This window comes from Felis catus, chromosome E1 (genome assembly GCF_018350175.1).
Source record: "Felis catus isolate Fca126 chromosome E1, F.catus_Fca126_mat1.0, whole genome shotgun sequence".
NCBI classification, from domain to species: Eukaryota; Metazoa; Chordata; class Mammalia; order Carnivora; family Felidae; genus Felis; species Felis catus.
In genome coordinates this window covers 6,740,959-6,768,675 of record NC_058381.1, presented here as the reverse complement: position 1 = coordinate 6,768,675, position 27,717 = coordinate 6,740,959, and the positions used below count along the sequence as shown (strand labels likewise).

At 48.6% G+C, this 27,717-nt stretch overlaps 1 protein-coding gene across 5 annotated transcripts in view; it reads right to left on the bottom strand.

The window, feature by feature from the left end:
* Nucleotides 1-27,717, bottom strand: part of MYOCD (myocardin) — a 112,621-nt gene that overhangs the window by 11,955 nt on the left and 72,949 nt on the right. For 4 of the 5 annotated variants that reach the window (XM_006939797.5, XM_019817188.3, XM_045044235.1 and 1 more), the window contains 5 exons: nt 23,712-23,890; nt 21,290-21,415; nt 15,314-15,558; nt 13,225-13,378; nt 1,573-2,457 (listed from right to left, as the gene is read on the bottom strand). In XM_006939797.5, the coding sequence (XP_006939859.3) occupies nt 1,573-2,457; nt 13,225-13,378; nt 15,314-15,558; nt 21,290-21,415; nt 23,712-23,890 (1,589 nt within the window). The remainder of the gene's footprint in view (nt 1-1,572; nt 2,458-13,224; nt 13,379-15,313; nt 15,559-21,289; nt 21,416-23,711; nt 23,891-27,717) is intronic. The other variant, XM_011288833.4, reaches the window with a different exon arrangement.

The window sequence follows — 27,717 nt, the reverse complement described above, 5'->3', positions numbered from 1 at the left end:
TCTCAAAAATGATTTTTTGAGAAAGAGAGAGACAGAGCGTGAGTGGCAGAGAAAGAGAGAGACACAGAATCCAAAGCAAGCTTCAGGCTCTGAGCTGTCAGCACAGAGCGCAATGCAGGGCTCGAACCCACGGACCGTGAGATCGTGACCTGAGCCAAAGTTGGACGCTTAACCGACTGAGCCACCCAGGCGCCCCCAACTTTCCTTTTTTAAGTCTACACTTCTCATTGAGTCCAACCCCTTTGCAAAACCTTCCTGGACCTTTCTAGCCCTTCGTGACCAACCCGCTTCCCCCTGCCTTCCCCAGGGCTTTGTGCAGCATTTAACTGCGATAAGCCCAGATCAGGCATGTTATTCTATATTGTTCTTTATCTTTTTATCATGTAATATCGTGTAACTGTTCATATCCTCAAAGAGTGCTTTGTAAACCGTGGCAAAGAAAGGAAAAGGAATTAGAGCGCATGAGGTCACGGTGAAAATTAACGAGATTACTCAGACGCGTGCTTGTTAACACTGGTCACCAGTGTGAGTCTTCTTCCTATTTCCTTTCTCACCGATTTCAGAACTTTTGATGATGTAAGTTTCTTTCTCAGGTAGACTTCGGTAGACTTCCCCCATGATTCGTTAGCTTCACGGACAAGGAAAGTCTCTGATGATCGCCTTGGTCTAGTCTTTGAACTATTTCCTCCCGTAAGCTGTGTCTACAACTGCGTCTCATTCCGCTTTGGCCACACGGGCCTTCCTTCCGATTCTTGAACATTCCGCGCACTCCCCCACCTCACGGCCCTTAGGCTTGCTGTTTTTCCTTTGCCTGTAACACCTTCACCCCAAATATTCACAAGGCTTTCTCCCTTACCTCCTTCAAAGATTTGCTCAAATGGTCCTAGACCTTTGACTTAAAGTTGCAAATCTGCAAATGTCCCACCATCCCAGCCTCCTTTTTCTCCACCTGATGCATCCTCTTGTACTATGTTGTATAGTTTACCTGTTTATTTTATTTACTGTCTTCCCACGAGAGCAGGGATTTTTGTTTGGCTAGTTCAGACCAGAGACAGACCAGAACAGGGGCTGCAACATGCTAGGTGGTCAGTAACTATTTGCCCTATGCAAGCCAATGCGTGCAACGAATAGTAAGGTCTGGTAGCTCCCCCCCTTCGGCTCTCTCGATGAATTGATTTGGCCCCCGCTAAGGCTCTATGCCGACGAATCCTGACAACGGGGGTTGTGGCAATCTGGCCCACCACCTGCGTTTGTGAATAAAGTTTTATTGGAACACAGCCACACGCACTCACTTGCAGATGTCTGAGTTCACGCCACAAGGGTCCCGTTGAGACCAACATGGCCCAGAGAAGCCAAAACACTTGTTATCTAGCCCTCTGGAAGGCAATTTTGCCAACCTCCATTTCAGAGAAGGGAGTCCGGTCCACCCTGAAGGCTTGGGGACGGCGGCAGAGTCCAGAAGTTGCTTTTGGTCAACCCTTCCCACCGAAACTTGCAAAGTCAGCTTTTTAGCCTTGCCAAGCCACACCCCACTTCCAGAAAGCCGGGTGCACCGGGCCCAGGCGTTCTTACCTGTGCCGCGCATGCCTGGCTGCCCACAGGTGAGGAGACCCTGTGACCCTCTCCTTGCGTGCCCCCCGACGAAGAGGGAAGGAAGTAGTGGCTGTTGGGGGACGGGGGCAAGCTGATGTGCTGGGGGCTTTGGACGGCCCCCAGCGGGGAGTGCTGAGGGGAGCACTGGGGGCTGAGAAACGTGGAGGGGAGGGCGTCGGGGCGGCCCGGGGCCTCGGAGGCGCAGGGAGCAGGGCCCGGTCTCTTCCCAGGTCTCGGCTGGGGCGCAAATGGACAGCTGGGGACGGCGTCCTCCTGCTTGACCGGCACGGCCAGGAAGGGGGGCGGCCTCTCGGGCCCGAGGCCCCTCTTCTGCTTCTGCAGTTGCATTCGCAACTGCTCTACGTGCCGCTGCTCCTGCTGTAGCTTCCAGGTGAGCTCGTTGATCACCTTCTGCTTCTCCACCAGCATCTTGTCCTTCTCCGAGTCCGGCGCGTCCAGCTCGGGGGCCGGGGGGCCCGCGCCCAGGCCGCCCAGTGGGCTCTCCTCGGCGCACGCGGGGGCCGGGGACGGGTGCAGGCAGAGGGACGGGGACGCGTCGTTGAAGGTGTCCGGCAGGGACCCCGCGGCCGACAGGTCGGAGGAGGCGGGCGAGATCGGGGGGCTTGAGCTGGTGCTGCCGAAGTGGTACAAGCCGTTGGGTAAGGCGCTGGCGGGCGGGGAGGGCTGGTAGCCGGGCAGCGCGCTGCTGGGCGTCACGGGGAAGGTGACCGTCGTGATGTCACCGAAGCTGGGCACAGGGGTCCCCGAACAGTCCTGGAAGGGCCGCAGCCGGTCCATGAGCGCCGTCTTGGTCCCAGACACCGGCAGGCCCCGGAGGCGAAGCTGCTGTCTCAACTCGGACACCTGCAGGGAGACCAGGGCGTGGTGAGTGAGCTGTTGAGGGACAGTGACTTATTTATTTTTAATTTCTTATTACATTACGTTTTGTTTTGAAAATTTTTTTTAACGTTTTATTTATTTGCAAGAGAGACAGAGACAGAATGCGAGCGGGGGAGGCGGAGAGAGAGGGAGACACAGAATCTGAAGCAGGCTGCAGGCTCTGAGCCATCAGCACAGAGCCCGATGCAGGGCTGGAACTCACGAACTGTGAGATCGTGAGCTGAGCCGAAGTGGGAGGCTTAACCTTCGGAGCCACCCAGGTGCCCCTTATTAGCTTTAAATTAGCATCCTAGAATGCTCGAAATGCAGAGCTCACATGAACCACAGGAGTCACCTACTCTATTAGCCTCCAAGCCCCAGCCTGGTCCTTGTCCCCATTTTGTAGATGAGAAAACTGATCTCTGCCTGGGTTTGGCCATCAGCCGGCAACCCATCATCCCAAAGCAGGTGGAGACTCCTGGTCTTCCGCTCCTCGGTGAGTGCACTCTCCCTACCAGGCTCTCTCTGTCCCTAGTGCTCCAACCCGAGCACGTGCCCGAACCACTGGTCCTCAGACTACAGCACAGACACCCCGGCCCCGGCCTTGAGTTTCTGCTTCAGTGGCGCTGGGGTGGGGGGTGAAGGGCTGAGAATGTGTATTTTTTTAATTAATTACTTTTTACTTTTATATTTTTAAGTTATTTATTTTGAGGTGGGGGAGGGGCAGAGAGAGAAGGAAAGAGAGACAGAATCCCAAGCAGGCTCCCAACTGCCAGCACTGAGTCCAATGGGGGCTCGAACTCACCAGCTGTGAGATCATGAGTCAAGTCAAGAGTCTGATGCTTAACCAACTAACCCACCCTCAGGCGCCCCTGCATTTTTTTTTTTTTTTTTAAGTAGGCTCCACTCCCAGTGAGGGACCCATTTCGGGGCTGGGACTCATGACCCTGAGATCAAGACCTGAGTTGAGATCAAGAGTCAGAAGCCTAACTGGCTGAGCCACACGGGTGCCCCGAGAATGTGCATTTAAAAAAGATTTTTTTAGGGGCGCCTGGGTGGCGCAGTCGGTTAAGCGTCCGACTTCAGCCAGGTCACGATCTCGCGGTCTGTGAGTTCGAGCCCCGCGTCGGGCTCTGGGCTGATGGCTCAGAGCCTGGAGCCTGTTTCCGATTCTGTGTCTCCCTCTCTCTCTGCCCCTCCCCCGTTCATGCTGTGTCTCTCTGTGTTTCAAAAATAAATAAACGTTAAATTTTTTTTTTTTAATTCCGTGCTAAAAAAAAAAAAAAGTATGGGGCGCCTGGGTGGGGCAGTCGGTTGGGCGTCCGACTTCAGCCAGGTCACGATCTCGCGGTCCGTGAGTTCGAGCCCCGCGCCGGGCTCTGGGCTGATGGCTCGGAGCCTGGAGCCTGTTTCCGATTCTGTGTCTCCCTCTCTCTCTGCCCCTCCCCCGCTCATGCTCTGTCTCTCTCTGTCCCAAAAATAAATAAACGATGAAAAAAAAGTTAAAAAAAATGAATAAACATTTTTTTAACATTTATTTATTATTGAGAGACAGAGCGTGAACAGGGGAGGGGCGGAGAGAGAGGGAGACACAGAATCCGAAGCAGGCTCCAGGCTCCGAGCCGTCAGCACAGAGCCAGACGCGGGGCTCGAACTCACAAACCGCGAGATCATGACCTGAGCTGAAGTTGGACACTTCACCAGCTGAGCCACCCAGGCACCCCGAGAATGTGCATTTTTAACGGGTTCCCAGGGGATGCTGATATCACTGGTCCCTGGACCAGTTTTTGAGATCCATGGTTCTACATGAACACTTTTGTCCTAATTTTAGTGACTGGCTGGATATACTGAGACAGAGAGTATGTACGGAGAAAAGAACATAGATTCAAATCCTGACCTTGCCTCTTACCAGCTCAGTGATCACTCCGTGCCTTGGTTCCCTTTCTATAAAAGGGAGAGAATCATACCTTATGTGGTTTTGTGAGGCTTAAATGGCTGAAAATTTGTAAAGTGCTTGGAATAGTGTCTCGCAAATGGTAACTGTGGTGTAAGCGTTTGCTATTATTATTATGTGGATTCACATCTAATTATTTCATCCTTGCATTTTTTACGATGTTCACAAATTATAAACTACAGATACCTAAAAGTACAGGAACTAAATTAATGACGGTGCCTACAAATGATGGAATGTCTAAATCCCTTAAGACTGATGCTATATGTATTTGTTGACATACAATAATGAATTGTTTATGGTATATTATTAAGTGAAAAATAGTGTGAATTGCTGGATGAGAGAGAGAGACAGACAGACAGACAGAGAGTGAGTGGGCTAGGGGCAGAAAGAGAGGGAGACACAGAATCCGAAGCAGGCTCCAGGCTCTGAGCTGTCAGCACAGAGCCCGACGCAGGGCTTGAACCCACAAACGGTGTGATCATGACCTGAGCTGAAGTTGGACGCTTAACCAACTGAGCCACCGAGGTGCCTTTGTGTGTGTGTGCGTGTGTGTGTGTTTAAACTATGCTTGCAGGGGCGCCTGGGTGGCGCGGTCGGTTAAGCGTCCGACTTCAGCCAGGTCACGATCTCGCGGTCCGTGAGTACGAGCCCCGCGTCAGGCTCTGGGCTGATGGCTCAGAGCCTGGAGCCTGTTTCCGATTCTGTGTCTCCCTCTCTCTCTGCCCCTCCCCCGTTCATGCTCTGTCTCTCTCTGTCCCAAAAATAAATAAACGTTGAAAAAAAATTAAAAAAAAAACAACTATGCTTGCAGATGAAAATATACGGCTAACGATAGCTCAAAATGTTAACAGTGGTTCTCCTTATCTCTAGCCCCTAAATATTTCACATAAGATATTACTTTTGTAATTAAAACAGGAAACATTAAATATCTAAATGTTAATGCCATAAAACAGCTAGAAGACTATATAGGGAAGGGAAATAGTCTTCTGATATTTTGTAGGGAAAGATCTTTTGAGCCTGAAAGCCAAGAAAGTGATCATAAAAATACTGACAGCAAAAATTAAAAACTCCAGGGCGCCTGGGTGGCTCGGTCAGTTGAGCGCCCCACTCTTGATTTCAGCTCAGGTCATGAACCCAGGGTTGTGGGATCGAGCTCCGTGTTGGGCTCTGTGTTGAGTGTGGAGCCTGCTTAAGATTCTTTCTCTTTCTCTCTGTCTCTCTCTCTGCCCCTCTCCTCTGCTCATGCTTTCAAATTAAAACAAACAAACAAAAACTCCTATAAGTCAAAAACACCAAAAAGAAAATGCAAACGCAGATAGCAATCTCAGACAAAAAAAATTGCAGGGCAAATAATAAAATGTCAGTAAAGCTCAATGCACCAAATGTGCTTAATAACCCCCCCCCCAAATAAACCAACACCCCAAAATGGGTCATGGACATACTCCAATGCTTCACAAACAAAAGATACATTTAAAAAAAATTTAATATTTATTTTTGACGGAGAAAGAGAGAGAGAAAGAGAGAGAAAACATGAGTGGGGGAGGGGCAGAGAGAGAGGGAGACACAGAACCCAAAGCAGGCTCCAGGCTCCGAGCTGTCAGCACAGAGCCCCATGCAGGGCTCGAACTCATGAACCGCAAGATCATGACCTGAGCCGAAATCAGGAGTCTGATGCTTAACTGACTGAGCCACCCAGGCACCCCTCAAATAAAAACGTTTTTAAAGAAAGCTCTTAAAACACCTTGCTATTCCAAGTGTGGTCCTTGGACCAGCAGCACCAACAGCATCTGGGAACATGCTAGAAATGCAGAGGCTCAGGTCCCCTCCCCATAACCTACTGAATCAGGACCTATATTTTATCCAGAGCCCCAGGTGACTCAGTGTGCACATTGATGTTTGGTAAATGCTGCCTTCGCGCACTGCCTCTGGCAGGAGATTGGTACACACATTCGGGATGGTTTAGTGTTGGTCTGGCTGTATTTCATGGACGTGAGACACGCAAAAAACTTCCATGCTGTTCTGCCATCTTGGCTCCTCCTCCAATTTTCTGGCACATTCAGTACAGACATCTCACAATATGAATTCTTTGGCAAGAACTTTAATATTGATATGTTGTGGGGTTTTTTTTTAATGTTTATTCACCTTTGAGACAGAGAGACACAGAGAGAGAGGGAGACACAGAATGTGAAGCAGGCTCCAGGCTCAGAGCTGCCTGCACAGAGCCCGAGGTGGGGCTCGAACCCACAGACCACGAGATCATGACCCGAGCTGAAGTGGGACGCTCAACTGACTGAGCCACCCAGCCGCCCCAAGAAATATTCATAGGTTTTGGTTCACGAATTCCACTCCCAGGTATTTAGCCTGGGGAGATAATCAGATAAATTAATAAATGTATGTGCAAATTACATTTTTAATAGAAAAAATTTGGAAGCAAGTTAAGTGCCCAGCAGAGGAATATTAACTAGGTGGTAGAATGATGTGCTGCTATTAAAAATAAAAATGAGGGGCGCCTGGATGGCTCAAGTCGGTTGAGCGTCCGACTTCAGCTCAGGTCATGATCTCACGGTTCGTGGGTTCGAGCGCCGCGTCGAGCTCTGTGCCGACAGCTCGGAACCTGGAGCCTGCTTCGGATTCTGTGTCTCCCTCTCTCTCTGTTCCTCCCCCGCTCGCACTCTGTCTCTCTGCCTCTCGAAAGTAAATAAAGATTAAAAAAATTAAGTCAAAATTAAAATGTTAGTTGAATATTGAAAGTTATGAAAAAGGCTCATTGGTACGTTACACAAAAAACCATGCCAGAAATTCATGCTTTTACAGAATTACTTGACAACAATAACTTTGAAAACAAAACATGTGCATCTGCATTTAAAGTCTATAAGGAAATATGATCTGCAATGCTGTGAATCAATGATCTTTTTGGGAGGGGAGAGAGAGGGCACAAGGGAGTGAGGGGGAAAGAGACAGGGAGGAGGAAGAGGGAGGGAGGGAGGAAGGGACAGGGAGAGAGAGAAAAAAGCAGAGCTCACTGGAAGCAGGGCTTGAGCTCACCCAAAGTGGGGCTCGAACTCACGAACTATGAGATCATGACCTGAGCCAAAGCCACCCAGGCGCCCCTCAATTATCTTTTAAAATGCTCTTTACTTTTCCACACATTGTCACGCTTCAATAGTAAATATATTACCACCTTACAATCATTTAAAAGTTATCTTAAAAGGATCGCCACAACTCACACTACCACAGGCAAACAATATACCTTCTCCTCTTCCTCTCTCTGGTATGGTTTTATCATTTTCTTTTAGATTTGCTGGTTTGAAAAAGTGCGAAATGGCAACCCATTATTGTTTTAACTTCGAGTTCCTTAAAATTAACGAGTTCTACATTTATTTTTAGGCTCTGTTCTGGCACTGAATATTTTAGACTACATCATTAAATAATGCAGCTCATATTCTGAAATAACACGAATACTTGTTGGGTTCAGTTTACTTTATGTTTCAGAATATTAGGCTGGGTGGGCTTGGTTGGGACAAAGGTTTGTATACACCTCTTTCCTACATTCACAGGTCTTTTATTCCCTGATAACTCTTTCAACCATGTCGTATGAAAAATTTCGAACATCCACAAAAGTTGATAAAATTTTAAATTATAATGAGCCGCATGTACCCATCAACCAGCTTCAACAATGATCAATTCATGTTCAGTCTGGGTTCAGTTAATCCCCAAACCATTTCCACATTTCCTGAATTATGTTGAAGCAAATCATATAATTTAATCTGTAAATATTTTGGTATCTTTCTCTAAAAAATAAGTACATTACAAAAAACACACAGATAAAAGACCATTATGAGAACTAAAACGCACGAACAATTATTTCTTAAAATCTTTCATATTTTCCCAGTTTTTAAATTTCCCATTTCTCTCTCTCTCCCTGTCTGTCTCCCATGCTCTCTGGCTCTCCAGTTTGTTAGAAACAAGATGCAAAAAAAAAAAAAAAAAAAAAAATGCACATACTGTGATGTTACCATGTATAACTCTTTTTTGAAGGTATAACTATTTTGAGAGAGAGAGAGAGAGAGAGAGAGAGCGAGCGAGCACGGGAAGGGCAGAGGAAGAGAGAAAATCCCAAGCAGGCTCCACACCATCAGCACAGAGCCCGACGCGGGGCTCGATCCCACAAACCATGAGATCATGACCTGAGCCAAAACCAAGAGTCAGACGCTTAACTGACTGAGCCACACAGGCGCCCCCATGTATAACTTTTTAATGAGAAGTCAAACTCTTTTCTCAATGCTTTTCCCCTTTTATTCCTATTCTGCAAAATGTGAATATTTTGGGAGAACATCCACCTTCGTTACCTTATCTTTCTGATTGCCTGTTTTAAGGGTCACCTTTATTAGTTCCTCCTACTTCTTCCTTTTCCAAGATATGATTACATCACCTGCTTCCTTTATTCCTCTTCTCCTTCCTTCCCTCCCACTCTTTCCATTTGCTCTCCCTTTCAGTCAGTCCTGTATTTCAAACTGACCCGCTATGCAAACAATTCCAAAAATTTTTTTAATGTTTATTTATTTTTGAGAGAGAGAGAGTGAGAGCGAGCGAGCGAGAGAGAGAGCATGAGCAGGGGAGGGGCAGAGAGAGAGGGAGACACAGAATCCGAAGCAGCCTCCAGGCTCTGAGCTGTCAGCACAGAGCCCGACGCAGGGCTCAAACTCACGAACCATGAGATCATGACCCGAGCTGAAGTCAGATGCTTAACTGACTGAACCTCGCAGGTGCCCCCAACTTGTGTTAATGTTTAGATTCCAAAATTTCTGTGCCTAGCCCGACAGCACAGTTGAGCTGAACTATGGCAGTGTGTTTCTAACTGCGTGGAAACTGGCTAGACATTTCCCCTCGCTTGTCCTGGTGGTACCCGTGACTCAGTTTCCCCAAAATGAATGCACTTGCCAACATCCCTTCAGATCAGATCCCCATTCTGGCCTCCCAATTTCTGCCCCCAGTGTCACACTCCCAGGTGGCACCTCTCCCCACACACCCAGTCGTCAAGTCCAATTAAGGTTTCTCTGTCTGTCCCTCCCCTCATCTCAAATGATAATAGCAAAACCTCTGAAATCGCTCAATTAAAAACAGAACCACCCTATGATCCAGTAATCGCACTACTGAGTATTTATTCAAAAAACACAAAAACACCAGTTCAAAGGGATATATGCGCCCCTATGTTTATAGCAGCATTATTCACAATAGACAAATTATGGAAGCGGCCCAAGTGTCCAACGATAGATGAATGGATAAAGAAGAGGTGGTGTGTATATATATACAGTGGAATATTATTCAGCTGTAAAAAAGAATGAAACTGTGCTGTTTGCAGTGACGTGGATGGAGCCAGAGAGTACTATGCTAAGTGAAGTAAGTCCATCAGAGAAAGACAAATATCATTTGATTTCACTCATATGTGGCATTAGAAAGAAACAAACAAAAACAAAGGCAAAAAAAGAGAGAGACAGAGAGAGAGATACAAACGAAGACACAGATTCTTAACTATAGAGAACACACTGATGGTTCCCAGCGGGGAGGAGGGGTGGGGGAAACGGGTGATGGGGATTTAGGAGTGCGTCTGTCGTGATGAGCACTGGGTGATGTACAGAACTGCTGAGTCACTATATTGTACACCCGCAACTAATACTAACACTGTGTGTTAACTATACTGGAATTTAAAATAACACTAAAAAGACAAAAACGTCACTCGCTTAGGTTCAGCCCCCCAGTTTTATCATCTACAAGATGGCTAACTTGCATAGCATTCAGCCTGTGGGCTCTGGAAGCACAAGGCAAAGCCATCAAATGACCACATGGAATTGGGATGGCTTCCACAGGCGAGGGAGAAAATTCACGAAGATAAAAGATTTGCACGTCCACCTATGTTCTGATGGAACGCGTGTATTTCTCCCACTATTCTCACCTGTGCTATCAGCTTCGGTATTGAGTTTATTAACAATATCTTTCTCTTATACAGAAAACCACCGTATAGCACTCACGACACGTAAATATCAACACTATCTAGGAGGAGGAGTGATGCATTATTCATTCAGCTTCTCTGAGGTCCTGATTTGTATGTTCACATTTAAAACATATCTTGCATGGTGGAAAGTGGAAGCAAATCTATATAGGATGGTCGACTGATAGTTAACGCCCAAAAAAAATGGTAGCTGCTATGGTCATCTTTTCCTCGTACCCGTGCTAATTACTATAACTCTAACCAGCCAATCGTTCTGAGCACGTGCACATGGAGAAAGCCATCTCTGGGGGACTCTGCCAGATGGCACATCACATCTGGACTGTGCTTTGTCTGGGGCCAAGCCAACTCCAGATCTACCTGACCCAAGCTCCCATCCCAAGGTAAACTACTTTTTTTTTATTAAAAAAATTTTTTTTAAACGTTTATTCATTTTTGAGAGACAGAGAGAACGGAGTGTGAGCTGGGGAGGGGCAGAGAGAGAGGGAACCAGAATCCAGAGCAGACTCCAGGCTCTGAGCTGTCAGCACAGAGCACGATGCGGGGCTCGAATTCACCGACCGCGAGATCATGACCTGAGCCGAAGTCGGACGCTCAACCGACGGAGCCACCCAGGCGCCCCTAAGGTAGACCACTTTTAAGAAAAATCATTTTTATTGTGGTTAAAGATGTACAGCATACATTTTTACCATTTAATCACCTTTAAGTATGAAGTTCAGTTGGGGTCGGTACACGCATGCTGTTGTGCAAATATCACCACTATCTATCTCCAGAACTTTTTCCTCATCGCAAACAGAACCCATGTATCTGTTAGACACCAACTCCGCATACTCCTCTCCCCAGCCCCTGGTAGTCGCCATTGGACTTTCTGTCGCTATGAATTTGTCTTCTCCAGGCACCTGCTATAAAGCAGACTCATAGAAAAGTTGTCCCTTTGTGTCTGGCTTACTGCATTGAGTATATTGTTTTCTAGGTGACAGGACCTACTTTTACCTCCATGGAGTTATGAGGTGGGGAGTGAAGGGTGGGTGACCCACTGCTCGGCGGGGGCGGGGGGCATTGTCACAAGCTTGGCATCCTCCTCCAGGTTTATGGATGCAAAATTAAAACAATCTCAGTGAAACCTAAGCATTTTTTATTCCAAGTGGAAGAGACAGAGGAGCGATTGCTATCAAGTGACTGGTGTGTTGGCCCTTGGCAGCCATAGAATTAATTTTCTTTCATTCGAAATAATCCCAACCCTACCTTTCCCCCAGAGCAGATAATGACCAAAGGCTGAGAATGGGGATGAGGGAGACAAACAGGGACTGAGAAAGACTGGTATGGTGAAGGCCCTGGGGACCTATAGGAATCTGATGTTTTGGGGAAAACTGATAAGGTCCTTGGGGGAGGGTAGAGAGTAACACAGGGGCAGAAACCAGGCCAACAGGTGTAACCACAGAAAATGGAGTGAGGCACTGGGGGGAGAAGGTGTGCTCACACATTACAGGAATCGAAGGCACTTCAACCACCTTCTTTAGTTCTTTTGCTAACACCGGATGGCTGAATATATATGAATATGCCCGTTCTGAGCACTGCTCTGAAACGCACCAGGTTCAACTCAAAGCCCAAGGTCATTTGATCCTCTGTGACCTCCGTGAGGTCTGTGATCCGGAGCAAATGGCTTTCTCTCTCACACACACAGCACTTAACGAGTTGCTGTGACATTTCAGGGCAGAGGTTCTCAGATTTGGGGATTTCACAGAACCGTACATTGTTTTCAATTATGCAGTGGACATAGGGTTACCAACATTTCACCTTGTCAACTGAGACTAATATTCTTATTTAACAACACCCCTGCTTAATACAAAGAAACAAAACTCTACTAGAAACACCTACCTTCCATCCACTACTGTCACTGCTCCCTAAGAGAAAGGATCTTCAGCATCGAAAACATCGGGAGGAAATAAATACTTGGAATAAAGATCAATCAGGTGTGTTGAACACACTTAGATTTATGAAAAGCCCTTTACGTGATTCTTACTTTTTTCATTTCACCAGAGGCTGTAAAAGTTCATCATGGAATTGACCACTGGCTTAGAGCATTCTGGAAGCTCACATCAATCTTACAGTTCCTCTCCGTGCGAAGCTCTAAGAGCATTCTGGAAGTTCACATCAGTCTTACAGCTATTCTCTGTGCTAAACTCTATCATGTATATAGGATTCCACTGGGTTCTCACAATAACTCATTTGTGCAAATAAGCAAACTAAGATGTAGAGAAATTAGGAAAGTAGCCCGAGGTTGCACAGGTCATTGTCTCACGCTTCATGAGTTGAGCCCTGCGTTGGGCTCTGTCCTGACAGCGTGGAGCCTGCTTGGGATTCTCTCTCTCCCTCTCTCTCTCTGCCCCTCTTCCACTCATACTCTCTGTCTCTCTTTCAAAATACATAAATACATTTTAAAAATAAAATAAAATTCTGTCACTTACTTAAGTCTCCCCCATGCATTCTCCCTTTCACTAGTTGACTCAAGAAATCAGTTGGGTAAAAATGGTGTTAAAAATCTACTGATGTATTTGTTGGGGTGCCTGGCTGGCTCAGTCGGTGAAACATGAGACTCTTGATCTCAGGGTTGTGAGTTTGAACCCCACACTTGGTGCAGAGATTAATAATAAAAGCTTAAAAAAATCTGTTGTATTTGTTGAGAGAGAGAAAGAAAAAGAGAGAAAAAGAAAGAAAGAGAGAAAAAGAAAGAGAGAGAGAAAGAAAAGAAAAGAAAAAAGAAAAGAAAAAATCACACCAAATCCTCTACCTTCAGATCATCTAGGTTTGATGGGAGGGGGCCTGGTTTGAGAGAAGAGACACCAGTTTGTCCAGAAAAGCTGTTTTTGACAGGAGACAAAGGGGTATTGCTCAGTGGTGCTGAAGTGGAGTTTGGATTTCTGACCATCTGTTCGTTTGGTTCCCTGAAAAGCAAACAAAAAAGGGCCCTTAAAACATGGCCAGATACACATATGGGGGTGTGATACTGTGATGTACAATAAGAAATTACATATTTGGCCCTCTACCCTCTTTCGGGCACAGAGCTCCTAAAATCCTTAGAATTTCTAAGTGAGAGGAGCCCCAAAGGTGCCACTTGTTATGTTAAGGAGGCGACTTGGTGAAAGCCCCTGGGTCACCGAAGGGTGGGGGCCGATTGCCTGAGAACCAACCCTACGATTTGTGGTTGGAATTTTAGTCCCACCCCCCTGAACTCTGAGGAGACAAGATGGGGGCTCGAGGTCAAGCCATTCACCAATGGCCAATGATTCAATCAGTCATGCCTGTAATGAAGACTCTATACAACCTAAAAGAATGGCGTTCAGAGAGCATCCACGTTGGCGAACACGTGGAGAACGAGGGGGAGTGGAGGGGGCAGGAAGTTCCTCACCCTTTCCCACATCCCTTGCCTTGGGCACCTCTTCATTTTGCCTGCTTCTGAGTTCTATCCTTTTACAATAAGCCAATGATCTAGTAAATAAGCTGTTTCTCTGATTTCTGTGAGCCACTCCAACAAATTAATCGAACCCAAGGAGGAAGTCATGGAAGCCTCTGACCTATAGCCGGGTCAACCAGAAGCCCAGGTCACAACTTCTAGACTTGCAATTGGTATCTGAAGTGGGGGGGAGGAGGCTGGGAAGTCTTGTAGAACTGAGCCCTTAACCTGTGGGATCTGATGCTATCTCTAGGTAGACAATGCCAGAATTGAGTGGAACGGTAGGGCACCCGGCCGGAGCTTGGCGATGTGGGGAAAGCCTCCCCAGCACATTGGAACGGGGTGGCCAGAGCCCTGATTGGGCAACTTGCATTGAGATCAGGTCACAAGCTAATTGCCGGCAAGGATTGGGCAACTAATAAATCGGCAGAAGAGGCTGGGTGAGGAAGACAAGAGTACAGGCTCCATGACACGTGGCAAGTGAGCTCCAGCTGAGTTCTGGGGAGACAGGAGGGAGTGGTAGAGACTTTGGCCGAGGGGAGAGGACGTGTCCACCTATGGTTGAGCAGGTGCACTGTCCCGTGGGGGCACCATCATGCCTTGTAGAGCATGACTGTATTCAGCACTCAGCATCATTGCCAACCTGATCGGACGCTGAACAGAGACAGGTGAGGGAACCTATGTCCCACCTGTAGAGTTGAAAGGGGTGCCCATTTAAACGGTGACCCACAGTGAGGTCACACGCCCCCATCAGGGTCCAGGAGTCAATCTTCAGGAGTCCAGGAGTCCAGGAGTCGCTCAGCGCTGTTGCTTCCTAAAGCATAAGGGCTGAGTGAATTCAACCAACCGTTCTTATGGGGGCACCTGGGTGGCTCAGTCTCTTAAGCGTCGACTCTCAGTTTTGGCTCAGGTCACAATCTCGTGATCGTCAGTTCGAGCCCCATGTCGGGCTCTGCGCTGACAGCGTGGAGCCTGCTTGGGATCCTCTCTCTCTCTCTCTCTCTCTCTCTCTCTCTCTCTCTCTCTCTCTTTCCTCTCTGCCCCTCCCCTGCTCTCTCTTTCTCAAAAATAAATGGATAAACTTAAAAAAAAATCAATTATTAAAAAAACAAAACAAAACCATTCTCCCATGGTTTCTCCTCTCTGTTTCACCATTCAGTCTGAGAGTGCTAATCTCTTCTCTTGTCCCAGTTCCCTTCACCGGGGCACTGATTTCTTTGCTTCCTCCCAGCCTCAGGTTCCTGAAGACGTGGGCACGGGTTCTCCACGGAGTCCCATTCTACACCCACCTGACGAGGACCCGGTACAATCCCGGACTCACGGGGCATCCCAGTGCCGGCCCGGCAGGTGCCTCAGACACACACAAGCCCTCGCCAGCTGACCTCTGCCCATCGCCGCCACCCCCCGCCAGGCTCTCCCAACTTACTTGAGCTGAGCTTGGTGAATCCCAGGGTAGCTGAGCCGGTGCTGTTCCTGCTGGCTGAGGATTTGGAGCTGTAGAAACAGCTGTTGCTGCTGCAGCAGCCGGGCGTAGGCGGAGTCCATGGGCGGAGGCGACTTCTCGGCCTTCTGGTCTGGGGGGATGTACTGGTGATATTTGAGCTTCTTCACCTTGGGCTTGGGGTCCTTGGGCTTTTTGTGGCGGTTCTTACTGTCGCTCAAGGACTTGGACTGCAGAGGGGGGTGGAGAAACGGCACGTGCTTTAGGGGGTGGGGGTGGGGGTGGCTTGACGTCATGGGTAGATCACGAAGGGGGTCTGTTTGATGGGCTTTCTTGGATCCCACAAATACAACACAGCAGAGGCACCATGCACAGAGATCCTGGGGGCATTAAGGTGTTTATCCAACAGAACTACTACAGGTGTATCACTCTAGAAGGAGGGTCGTGAATCTTGGAAGGGGCTCCAGGAGCATTTCCTTCCCAGCGCAGAGGAAGATGTAAGTAAGCCTATGTTTTGGTGAGGAGGCTTCCCTAAGCTAAAACCAACAGGTGGTCTAAGAAAGGATACGATCTCGGGGCGCCTGGGTGGCTCAGTCAGTTAAGCGTCCAACTTTGGCTCAGGTCAGAATCTCACGTTTTGTGGGTTCGAGCCCCACGTCGGGCTCTGTGCTGACAGCTCAGAGCCTGGAGCCTGCTTCGGATTCTCTGTCCCTTCTCTCTCTGCCCCTCCCCAGCTCGTGCTCTTGTCTCGCTCTCTCTCTCAAAATCAAATTTAGAAAAACTTAATAAAAAAAAGAAAGGATACGATCTCATCTTGAGATGGAGTCATAAGAAAGTTCCTTCAAATGTGTACCCGAAATCACGTTTAGTAAAGTGCTTCAGTAAATTGACTTATGAATCACATCACTTTGGGGGCTCCTGGGTGGGTCTGACTTGGCTCAGGTTATGATCTCAAGGTTCATGATTTTCAGCCCTGCATTGGATTCTCTTTCTCCTCTCTCTCTGCCCCTCCCCTGCTGGTTCTCTCTCTCTTTCTCTCTCTCTCTCTCTCTCAAGATAAATATATAAACTTAATAGAAAAGTAACATCATCCTGGATGAAATTAAACCTGTCCTCAAAAATCCACAATGTGGATTTTTGCTGCTTTGGATGAAAAAGTAAGATAGAGTCCCCTTTCCACCAATACTTTCCCCAAATACTGATATAAGGCCAGGAAGTGACACCTTCTGGAATAATGATTCCTGACTTACCGTGAGAAGGGTTAACCACCCACGGGGACCCTTCTAGAAGCTACCCATCGCAGCACATGACTCAGATGCACCGAAATGAGTTAAAGCTACAGGCTAGGAAGCTACGACAAATTTCTGAACATGGTACAATTACTTTGCCGCATCTCTGTTACTTTCCCCTGAAAGTTGGGGAAAATGTTCTTTGTTTTCCTCTCAGGGACCGATGCAAGGACGCTGAAAGATACCAGTGAAATAGTAACAGGTCTCAAAAGGACACTGTGATTATGCCTGTAACCTGCAAAAGGTAGTCCATACAGTGATCAGCTGAAAAAAAAATCTTAATTTTCAAGCCCTGACTTTATTACAGAAGATTGAAACGGAGAACCGGGAAGTCACGATAAAAGCATCCTGAGGCTTTGGGCAAACAGTGCAGGGGAAGTGTAGTACCAGCGGTGTCCAGAAGAGGGGGCTCCCAAATAGCCGGCAGGCAGGTTCCCACTGGGCAGCGTCCCCATTTTAACCACAAAGCACACATCTGAAAGTGACCCATCGGAAGGAGCCTACAACCTGCAAGTCTCTGAGGCCACACGTCCCACCACCGAAGCCCCTTCGGTGTTTTCTCAAGGTGGCGTCTTCTCTCGGAAAGTCATAGCTAATGAGAACAAGCATTCCCCTGTGCTGCGTGGCGCCATTTCTCCTTAATCGATTAGCATTCTAATTAACTAATCAATCAGCCTTCTGCCCTGGGAGAATTTCTGCAGGGCTCCAGCAATCAGCTGGGCCCTGCTTTGCTCCAGCCTGGCTTCTGTTCCCACCTCGTCCTGGGACTCTGCAAGGCTGGTCTTGCCGGTAAGTCAGGGGTGGGGAACTTTTTCTCCAGGCCACTGTTGTACAGGGACGCGGAACATTCCGGAAGTTACTCAAATTGGACCATTTTCTCTGGAGAGTGGAGGGCAAAGGCTATTGTCCCCACGGAACTCTGACTCCATGGAACTGTATAGTTTCATACTTTTTGGAAGCCAGAACATCCTGAGGTCGCAAGTTCATTTTTCTTTCCTTTTTTTTTTTTTTTTTTTTTTGGTTCTAGGTAGAAAACAGAAAACGAACCATTGGCCAATGGGAGGGGAGCATATCTTTCTAAAGCAGAGGTGGATATAAAACCCAGGGAATGGTCCGGCCCGTGGCTCAAGAGTACGTGACTTTTTTTTGCAAGAAGGCATTCTTTTTTTTTTTTTTTAAGTTTATTTATTTATTTTGAGAGAGAGAGAGAGAGAGAGAGAGAGAGAGAGAGAGCGAGCCCCAGGGAGGGGCAGAGAGAGGGGGATGAAGAGAGAGGATCCCAAGCAGGCTCCACACTAGCGGTACAGAGCCCAACGTGGGGCTCGAACTCACCAACCGTGAGCTCATGACCAAATCAAGAGTTGGATGCTCAACGGACTGAGCCACCCAGGTGCCCCTCCAAGAAGGCATCCTGAGGGAAACCTGCTCACGCACTGGGCCTGTCCCACAACGAACCACCCCCGCGACAATCAGTTTGCGGGTCCTGCCCTGCGAGACGAAGACCAAACCCTCATCTGCCCAAGACAGTTCACTGAACTGCTGGACCCCTCCCCACCCCGAAGCTTACCGGGCTCCCCCGCCTTTGCCTGGCAATTTCCTGCTGTCTGCAACTCCATCCTGCACCTGCTAACTAAGTCCTGCCCATTCTCCCCGGGGGGCTCATACCCCGGCTCACCTGGGAAGCCTGTCCCAGCTCACAGTGCTCTCTCTCACCTGCAGGTGTCAGGCAGCACTTTGAGGCTGTCTGATAATGGCCGCACCACGGCACACCCTGCCCCGGGGGTGGGGGAGACTGGAGTCCTGCTTCCTACACTGCTGGCCCTGATGGGGGCGCTGGCCACCCAAGAAACAGGAACCTCTTCTTTGTATTGTGGTAAAGCACAAGTAACCTACAAATCGCCCCAGTAACTACCACAATTCACAAGTATACAATTCACACTGTTGTGTGAAGGTCATCACTATATAGTTCCAGAACGTTTTCATCACCCCCAGGAGACCCCATACCCACTAAGCAGTCACTCCCCATTTTCTCCTTGGTGCGGTCCCCAGAAACCACTCGCCTGCTTTCTGTCTGCCTGGATTTGCCTATTCAGGATATTTCATACACCGGGAGAGTGCCTGGGGGGGTTCAGTTGGTTAAGCGTCTTGACTCTTGATTTCAGCTCAGGTCATGATCTCATGGTTTGTGGGATCGAGCCCTGTGTTGGGCTCTGTACTGGAGCCTGCTTGGGATTCTCTCTCTGTCCCACCCTGCTCTCTCTCTCTCTCTCTCTCTCTCTGCCCCTTCCACACTCTCGCATTCTCTCTCAAAATAAATAAACATTAAAAAAAAAACACCCAGAATCATACAGTATGTGGCCTTTTGTGTCTGGCTTCTTTCACTTAAGCATCATATTTTCAGGACTTCATCCCTCTGGATATACCACGAACTTATCCATCCTTCAGCTCATGGACATTTGACTTCATTCCGACTCTTGAATGTTGTGAATAGTCCTGCCATGAATATTCATGTACAAGATTTTGCTGGGACACCCATTTTCCATTTTTTTTTGGACATACACCCAAGGAGAGGGATTTCTGGGTCATAGGGCAATTCAACGTTTAATTTTCTGAGGAACCACCAAGCTATTTTCCACAGCGGACGCACCATTTTACGTTGCCACCAGCCATGTGCAAGAGCTCTCCAATCTCCACAGCCTCATCAACACTTGTTATTTACTGTTTTTTCACTAGAGCCATTTTGGTGGGCATGAAGTGGTATTTTGTTGTGAATTTGAGTTTCATTTCCCTGATGGCCAGTGACACACATGGCACACACAGATGAACACACAAATGTGTACACGCAGACATATGCACACACAGTGTCACTGGATGGCCAGGGACACTCGACACCTTTCCAGGTGCTTATTGGCAATTTCTTTCTTTTCTTAAAAAAATTTTTTTTCCAGTTTATTTGAGGGAGAGAGAGAGTGCACACGAGCACGGGTTCGGGCACAGAGAGAGGGAGAGACAGAATCCCAAGCAGGCTCTGCTCTCTCAGCACAGAGCCTGATGTGGGGCTCGAACCCATGAACCTTGAGATCAGGACCCTAGCTGAAATCAAGAGTCAGACGCTTAACTGACTGAGACAGCCCAGGCACCCTGGCAATTTCCTTATCTTTGGAGAAATGTCTACTCAAGTCCCTTATGGTACGTTTCTTACCTGCTCAAAACACTATATGGGTTAGTGGTGGCTGTGACCCAATTAGACTACAGGCTTCTTGAGAACAGGAATCCTATTTTATTCATCTCTGATATATATCTTCAAGGAGCCTGCACTGAGAACACCTTTCCCTTACATAGGGCTGGACAGTTTTCAGAGAATTCTGGTACATTCTTTCAGTGGCCTCCAATGGACCTTACAAAGCCAATAAGGCACAGATGTCTTCCCCCCAGCTTGCCCACTTCCTTCTTTGAGAAGCCCTCTAGCATCTTCCTAAGGTAGAGATAATGAACGTCGAACAACTGAGAATTCACAGGCACTGACCAACCCAGCAGGGATGTTGGCTCTCACATACACAACCAGTCCCATTGGATCCGCTGCCCATCAGTCCTGCTCTTCACTGAAATTGACCTGTCCTCCCTCTGGGCAACCGTCACATTTCCTTAGCACAGTGAGGCTGAAGGCAGTGCGCATCTGACCTATGCAACACTTAACTACGCTGGTAGAAATAGTAATAAAATTTCTCCTTGGGCACAAAGGTATAGATAATGTGAACCACCTCCTTCCTCCACCTGCAATGAACAAAACCTATCAACGGCCCTGTAATTTCCAAGGCTGTTGAATCTGAGTGAATGGCCAGTAAGATTTCAGCTACGTAGGGAGTGGCTTTCTAGCGAGGTTTAGGGAGATTTACAGGGAAGCGGAAATGCCTGCCGTCCACCTGGAACACGAGAACCTCTTTTGTGTATATGCGGTAGAAGGGACCCGGGGCTGTTACTTTAAACGCTGATTCTTATGCTCTCTTAACAGATATTTCATAAGAGACATCTCCGCTCTCATTAAGTGGTGACCCTAGAGAAGCTATTTGGGATAAATTATGATTAGCGACAAAACCCAGTGATCGTTAGCAGGCAGTTAATTGGAAAGAGGAGAGAGCCTTCTGTGAACCATTAGCTATAATGGGAAGATTTAACCGAGAATCTGCTATAATGCTTATAGTTATTAGTCTACTGTGAAGGCGACCCCGCCCTTTATCTTTCTCTCCAGAGGGAGATTGGCTTAGGTGATTTGAGCCTTACGTTACGTAAGCCCTCAGACCTGCTTCCCCTGCATAAAACCCAACTCCCCTCTACCTGTCTGATGGCATGTGTAAACCCTGTGTGCCTTTCGACCTGCTGTGGCTGTCTCGAGGCTGGCCCGATGAAGTCTTTTAAGTCAGGCCCATGCTGGCTGACCTGTGACCCCAGACAACCGCGAGCTCACAGCTCACAGGTTTCTCCTCTACACGGAAGACCCGTGCTACGTTTGCACAGCGAACCGACTCTTGGACCATGCACGCAGAAGGCCCCTTTCTCCTCTCCTGACTCGTGATGTTCCCGGTGGACTGAGCCTACACAGGGGTCCCTGTGACTCCCCCCACATTGCCACACTAAACTCAGAGAGCTCTGCCCCCTGCTGGCCCATCCCTACCTTCACAGCAGTGTGCCCAGCACTGGAGGGGCCCAGGGTCCCAAGCCCTTGCTTGCCCGCGTCTGACTGGTTGCTGAGCTGTGAGGCTGAGTCATTCTTGTCATTTTCCGAGCCAGAAGAATGATCCTGAAATCCAAATTTTAGCAATATTAGGATGCAGGAGGAAAAAATGTAGAAATAAAGTAGAGGGGCCATGATATCATGATTTTATATATATATATGATTTGTCAACCAACTGAGGTCACTGTTGAGAGATAAGGGGGTCATCGTCAATAATTCCTCCAGAAAACAGGTATAGAAATGGCCTGTTCTAGGCCAACCCAAAACTCAGACGGCTGGTCAACCCTGTGAGAGTTCCACCTGTGACAAGGTCTACCTGTTGGACTTGATAACGGGACTGAAGAAAAAAGGAGGAGGGAGAAGTGGGTGTGGGCATTTCGGCGGAAAGTAGGGCCCAAAAAATGATAAAAAGGGGGTTAGCGGATGGGAGGGAAAATGTGTGTGCATGCGTGTGTGTGTGTTTCTGGGTATACGTGTTTGTCTGTGTGCATGTGTGCATATGTCTGCGTGTACACATTTGTGTGTTCATCTGTGTGTGCCGTGTGTGTGTTTTTGTGGGTCTGTATATACGTGTGTGTCTGTCCATATATGTCTATGCGTGTGTAGATGTGTGTGCATACATGCATAGGTATGTGCATGCGTATATGTGTGGGTATGTGTAAATATGTATGCATGTGTCTGCATGTCTGTGTATATGTGTTTATGTACATTGATGTGTATGTGTGTAAAGAAAGTGTGTGTATATGTGTGTGGTATCTGTGTGCTTATGTATAGTTCCTTATGAGCACACGTGTATATGTAGGTGTGTGTATATATATGTGTGTGTGTCGGGGGGGGTGTGCATGTAGTGTCACGGACAACCTTTCTGAGAGACGTGTTCCAGGATGCTGAGAACTTGGAAAAAAGAGTGATCATCTTCTGTCCCTCTCCTGCCACCCGATGCTGTGACAGAAAGGGACAGGGTGCCGCTCACGACCTCCCCCTGCAGCCTCCCCATCCTTTCCTGAGCCCCGGCGCCCGAAAAACCTCTGCAGAATCCTTTCCTCTGGAGCCTCAGTGTCCTTCTCTGCTCAGCGGGGCCGCTGGGTACGATCGCAGAGTGATTTCTGCACCCGGCCCGGCATCACCCCCCCCGGCTCGTCCTCTTCGAACTGGGTGAAGCAGAAAAGAACTCGTCTTCTCCTCAAACCGTTCTTAAGTCAGAAGCTGAGGAATTTGCCATCGGAACCACAGCCAGAAGCGATCCAAACTGCTGTCTGCTGTTGTTGGAGAAGCCAGGCGGCAAAGCCCAGCCGCCGCGCGCAGGGGAAGGGAACACGCGTTGCTTACAAACCCACGCGGGACACACGCCTGGGTGTTTCGGCTCTCCTTGTTATCTTTCTCCCACTTCTCCTCGGCAGGTGCGTGAAGAAGGGCATGATGATGACCAGCGAGTAACACGGGTTCCGGAACAGTGTGTGTGTGTGTGTGTGTGTGTGTCCACACACATCTCCTCTTTGGGTCTGCGTGAATACCATCATGCTAGGCTGAGGGCAGCCCCCATCCAGCCTCTGTGCGGCTTCTAGAAGCAAAAGCTCCAGGGGGGTTGGGAATCTGCAGCGTCTGGAGACCACACAGGGGCTCGGCCTCACAGAGCCCGGGTCCCCCCTCCATCAGAAGGCACATGGATGCTACCCGCCTGGAGAACAGTGGGGCATCCCAAAGGAAACGCTTGGGAAATGCCTAGCGCTAGCCGCTGTTAATTAGTTTTCTCATAAAATGTGTTTTTGAACAGTATTTGCAATATACATGCCTCGTGGCCCAAGTGTTTGTGGATTGGTCCAGAAAGGGAGGGGGGACTGCTGTTCTCGGGCTGGGCTGGGCTGGACGCGGACCCTGCAGTGGTGTGGCAGGCAGAAACCCGCTAACTGTAGATGCACCTCGGGGGGGCCCCCTGCTTTGCAGCCTGTCGGCACTTCCTGGTCTCCCCTCCCCCCGGACCATGCAGAGAATATACTCAGGGAAGTCCGTGGGGCTTTGAAGCCAGAAGCCTGCGCTGGCACATTCTATCCAGGAGATGACTGGTGAGTCACCTGACGGCAGAGAGCCTCTTTTAGCCTCGCGCGTAAGTTTGGGAGATAGTAGGCATCTACTTGGCGGAGTAGCCAAGTAAGCCAAAGGGTACAGCCCCGAGAGGCTCCTCGTTCGGTGTTTTCTGGAGGCTTTGCCCCCCCTACACGGATCCCCGGACCAGATCGGGTAAGAAGAGGCACCCATCTGAAGCACCATCCAGGGACATACTGGGGTCTCTATGCGAAACCAAAGGTGGCAGTGTGCCTTGAGGACCACAAAGACACGACGGGCTGAGGTGCGGTTTATTTACCTGGACTGCCCCCAGAGCAGGACCTGCTAACGGGGTCTCCGAAGCTTTGGTGTCCGCTGGGGATCCTGCTGAGCCCTGGGGGTCTTCGCTTCGAGTCTGGTCTGGAGAAAGCCCATCACTGCTGCTGTCCTCCTCGAAGGCAAAGGCATCTGCAGATTTGGAGAGACTCACCTGGTTACCTGATGGGGTGAAATCCAAGAAGGGGGTCAGACGCTGACCACAGGGCTTTCGGGAAACACTTCAACTTGTCGTCCCTGTCAGGGGCACGGATCTATCTCCTTTGCTCTGTTTCTAGTTCAAGGTAAGAGTGAAGACAGGTTTTTCAATGATGTGGTTTCTCATGCGTTTACTCCAAATGGGGACCCGCATTTATAAATGTGACGCGTCTGGAGGGAAGGATGTGTGACGTATGCATATTTAAAACAATGTTTTTATTTATTTATTTTTGTGAGAGAGCACACACAGGGGAGGGACAGGGAGGGAGAGGGAGAGAGAGAGAGAGAGAGAGAGCGCGCGCGAGAGAGCAGGGTGCACGCTCAGTGAGGAGCCCAACGCGGGGCTCGATCCCATGGCCCTGGCACCACGACCTGAGCCGAAATCAAGTCGGATGCTCGACAGCTGGGCCACCCAGGCACCCCGCATGCAGTTTTCTACGTGAAACCCATAGCTTTTTGAAACGAAATCAGGGAAGACGATGGAAAGAAAGAGACCACTGGATACAGAATGAGGCCAAAGGAGAACGCAGTGTGGGAGAATGCCCATGGCCCTCAGGTTTTAGAACAGGATATGCTGGGGCCGCTCCCAAGTTTAAATTCCTGAACGTCAGCATTAGCTAAGGTCACCGGTGGCACAAGGCCGCTTTCAACGAACGCGCTGCCGTTTATAAAAGCCACAAATGTGTCTTAGAAACTGCAGTGGGGTCTGTTTCTTTCTTTCTTTCTTTCTTTTCTTTCTTTCTTTCTTTCTTTCTTTCTTTCTTTCTTTCTTTCCTTTCTTTCCTTTTTTTTCTTTCCTTTTCTTTCTTTCTTTCCTTTCTTTCTCTTCTTTCTTTCTTTCTTTCTTTCTTTCTTTCTTTCTTTCTTTCTTTCTTTCTTTCTTTCCCTTTCTTTCCTTCTTTTTCTCTTTCTTTCTCTCTCTCTCTCTCTCTCTCTCTCTCTCTCTTTCTTTGGATTTTCTTTGTCTACCTCCTAGCTCCGTGTCTATTGTGGACCCATCACTTCCTTGGCCGTCTGCGTGGTCTTTGGAGGGGCTCAGGCTCATAAGCATGGGGAGGGGGGCTACCAAGCCAGGTGGGATATGATGATATCTTTATACATTCCCCCCCCCCCTTTTCTTTTCTTAAATTGCCGAATTGCATCCGGTTCATCATCCAGCTGCACAGCACAGAACGTGCTCAGGCCACATAGTGCTTTGGAGCCCATCCCAGGCGCGGCTCTTCTGAAGGAATCATTTCGGTATTATCAGGAAGTTTCCCAGCCCGGTATTCTGCAATCACACGGACGAGAACTTTTGACTCCTGCTTTGTGCAGATAAGAGAGGAGAGCTTTCACGGCAGAGATTGCAAAGGCAGCAAGGAGCTACACGAAATGGAACACGTGTGGTTTGGGACTTGTCATCACCCCCCACCGCCGGCACCTGTCACGGACCCTCACTCAGACATCCAAGTGGCAAATCAGGAAAGAGCAGGACAAGGACAGGGTGGCTGGAAATTCCAGTTGCTGACCCCACCCCCATCTCCCCGCCCCCGGGGTACTCCAAAAACCTGGAAGGACTTGGGGACCATCCCCAGCTGCAAGACTTGTTGACAAAATCATGATTGCCTTCCTATGATTGTAAATGTAAATGTAACGGATACTTATGAGCCACATTCACACGTACACATTCATTCTGCTTCCTGCTCGTGATCGCCTGCCTCTTCTAGATTTAGTTCTGTACGTATAACAAAGCACACACACACATGCAAAGCACTTCACATTGGTAGGACCGGTCACATAGGTCTTCTGAAACTTGCTTATTCACGCTACGTTACTTAGAGTCCTTTCCGTGGGAGCACACAGAGATCATCCTCAATTAAAAAATATATATATGCATTTTTGGTAACAGCTACCCAGTATGTCATTGTATTACTGGAAACTTTAATTTTTCAACTTCTATTTTCAGAGGTGTCCTTTTTTTTAAGCAATAAAAAATTCTTTGAAATAAAAAAGTACAGAGAGTAATAGAAAACAGCTGTCTACATATCACCTGCAAGAAAGAAATGCTAGCTTTTTTGGGTCTTAGTGTCAGCGACCCATTTGTTTTCTAACAGAGGGGTTTTCCCGGGTATTTGATAAATGGCAACTTTTCTCTCTGAGGTCCGGGGTCACTCTCTCCCCACCCCCCTTCAGGACTCTGGTCTATTTTAAGAGTCCAGAGTTAGCTCACCACCTTCGTTTCCTTCTCTCACAGCAAACCCTGGGCTCTGCAAACAAACATTTGTCATTGAAACTTCAAGTCCTGGGGGTGCCTGGGTGGCTCAGTCGGTTAAGCATCCAACTTCGGCTCAGGTCATGATCTCACAGTTTGTGAGTTCAAACCCCGCGTTGGGCTCTGTGCTGACAGCTTAGAGCCTGGAGCCCGCTTTGGATTCCGTGTCTCCCTCTCTCTCTGCCCCTCCCTTCCCCCTCAAAAATAAATAAAAAGTTAAACAATGAAAACATTTTTTCAAGTCCTACTTCTATTGGTAGAAATTAAAGGCTTTGTCCCTGTTAAAAGGCTTACGTATGTCATTGAGGGCCAGATACACATGGGAGGGTGGTGGGGGGTGTTGAGCCTACTCCACCCCAGAAATCACAGCATTTCACTGGCTCTGCTCGGCACATGCCTTGAGCCGACTCCATTTCCAAGCTCAGAGAGCCCTGCCTGTGAGTGTGTTTAGCCCCTTGGGGGACCCAGGCTTTTCTGCCCAACAGGATCCTCCACCCAAAAGTTTTATTATATTCCCTCCACGTTTTCCTCAGTCTAAATGGGCACAGAGCTTCTCCATGCGGTCTGATCCTTCATGAGACAAAGTCTCCCTCCCCCACCCCCGGGGGCCCCCCACCATCTCACCTGCACCCACACCAAGCACCCCCCCCCCAAATATGCATGCACCAGAGGAAGGTCATCAAACCACAATGCTGGCCGAGTATTCTGACATTGAGTGGAGATGTAACAAGAGGCGGGCAGGGGGAAAGAGAGAGAGAGGATGGTTTCTTATGTCCAACATGCCACTTTGTTTCAAGCCGGGTGACAGCAAACGATAAAAACAGCAGTTTGTATCAGGCATTCGCTGACTAGTGGCCGCAGTAACAAAAAGCACCAACTTTCGCGAGGCCTTCCAACCGCTAAGTCGGAGGAAGGGTGCGTTTTCTCACCACTGCTTTGTGGAGGAGGGCACACAGTGTTCAGTGCGCACAGGGACTGAGCTAGGACTGCAGTGTGGACTCTCAGAGCCACCAGCAGAGGGGTGGCAAAAGCCATCACCCTCCCTGGAAGCCATCGGGTGGTAAGTCTTTAGGAAACACCCAGTGGGGAATGGCCAATGTCTCTCCTTTATCAGCACACGTGACCTAAGGATATCTCCACGTTCCACAGCATCTTGTACTTGAGCTCTTGAGGTCTGAGGGACTCCTAGTGACACCGTGACCGTGAGGACAGAGAAGGTGGGACATTCTGGGGAGGGCATTTATGACGATTTCCTGGGTGGGAGGACTGTGGTAGCCCTGTTCTTGCCACTCATCCCTCAGCCTGCCCTTTCCACTTGGACATCTGGCATTTGGTGACCTTGGAGCGAGGCACTAGAATAACGTGGAAAAGTCTCAAAGTCGGGTGTCCGGAGGAAAGGAGTCGGGAATGCTGCACGGAGCGTTCCCCGATTATTTTGTCCCCATCCAGCCTTCACACTTTAGGAGAAGCAGAGAAGCAGAAGCAAAATAGGATAGGACGCCGTGAAGACTGTGGGACACAACGGGAGACATCTGTCAAG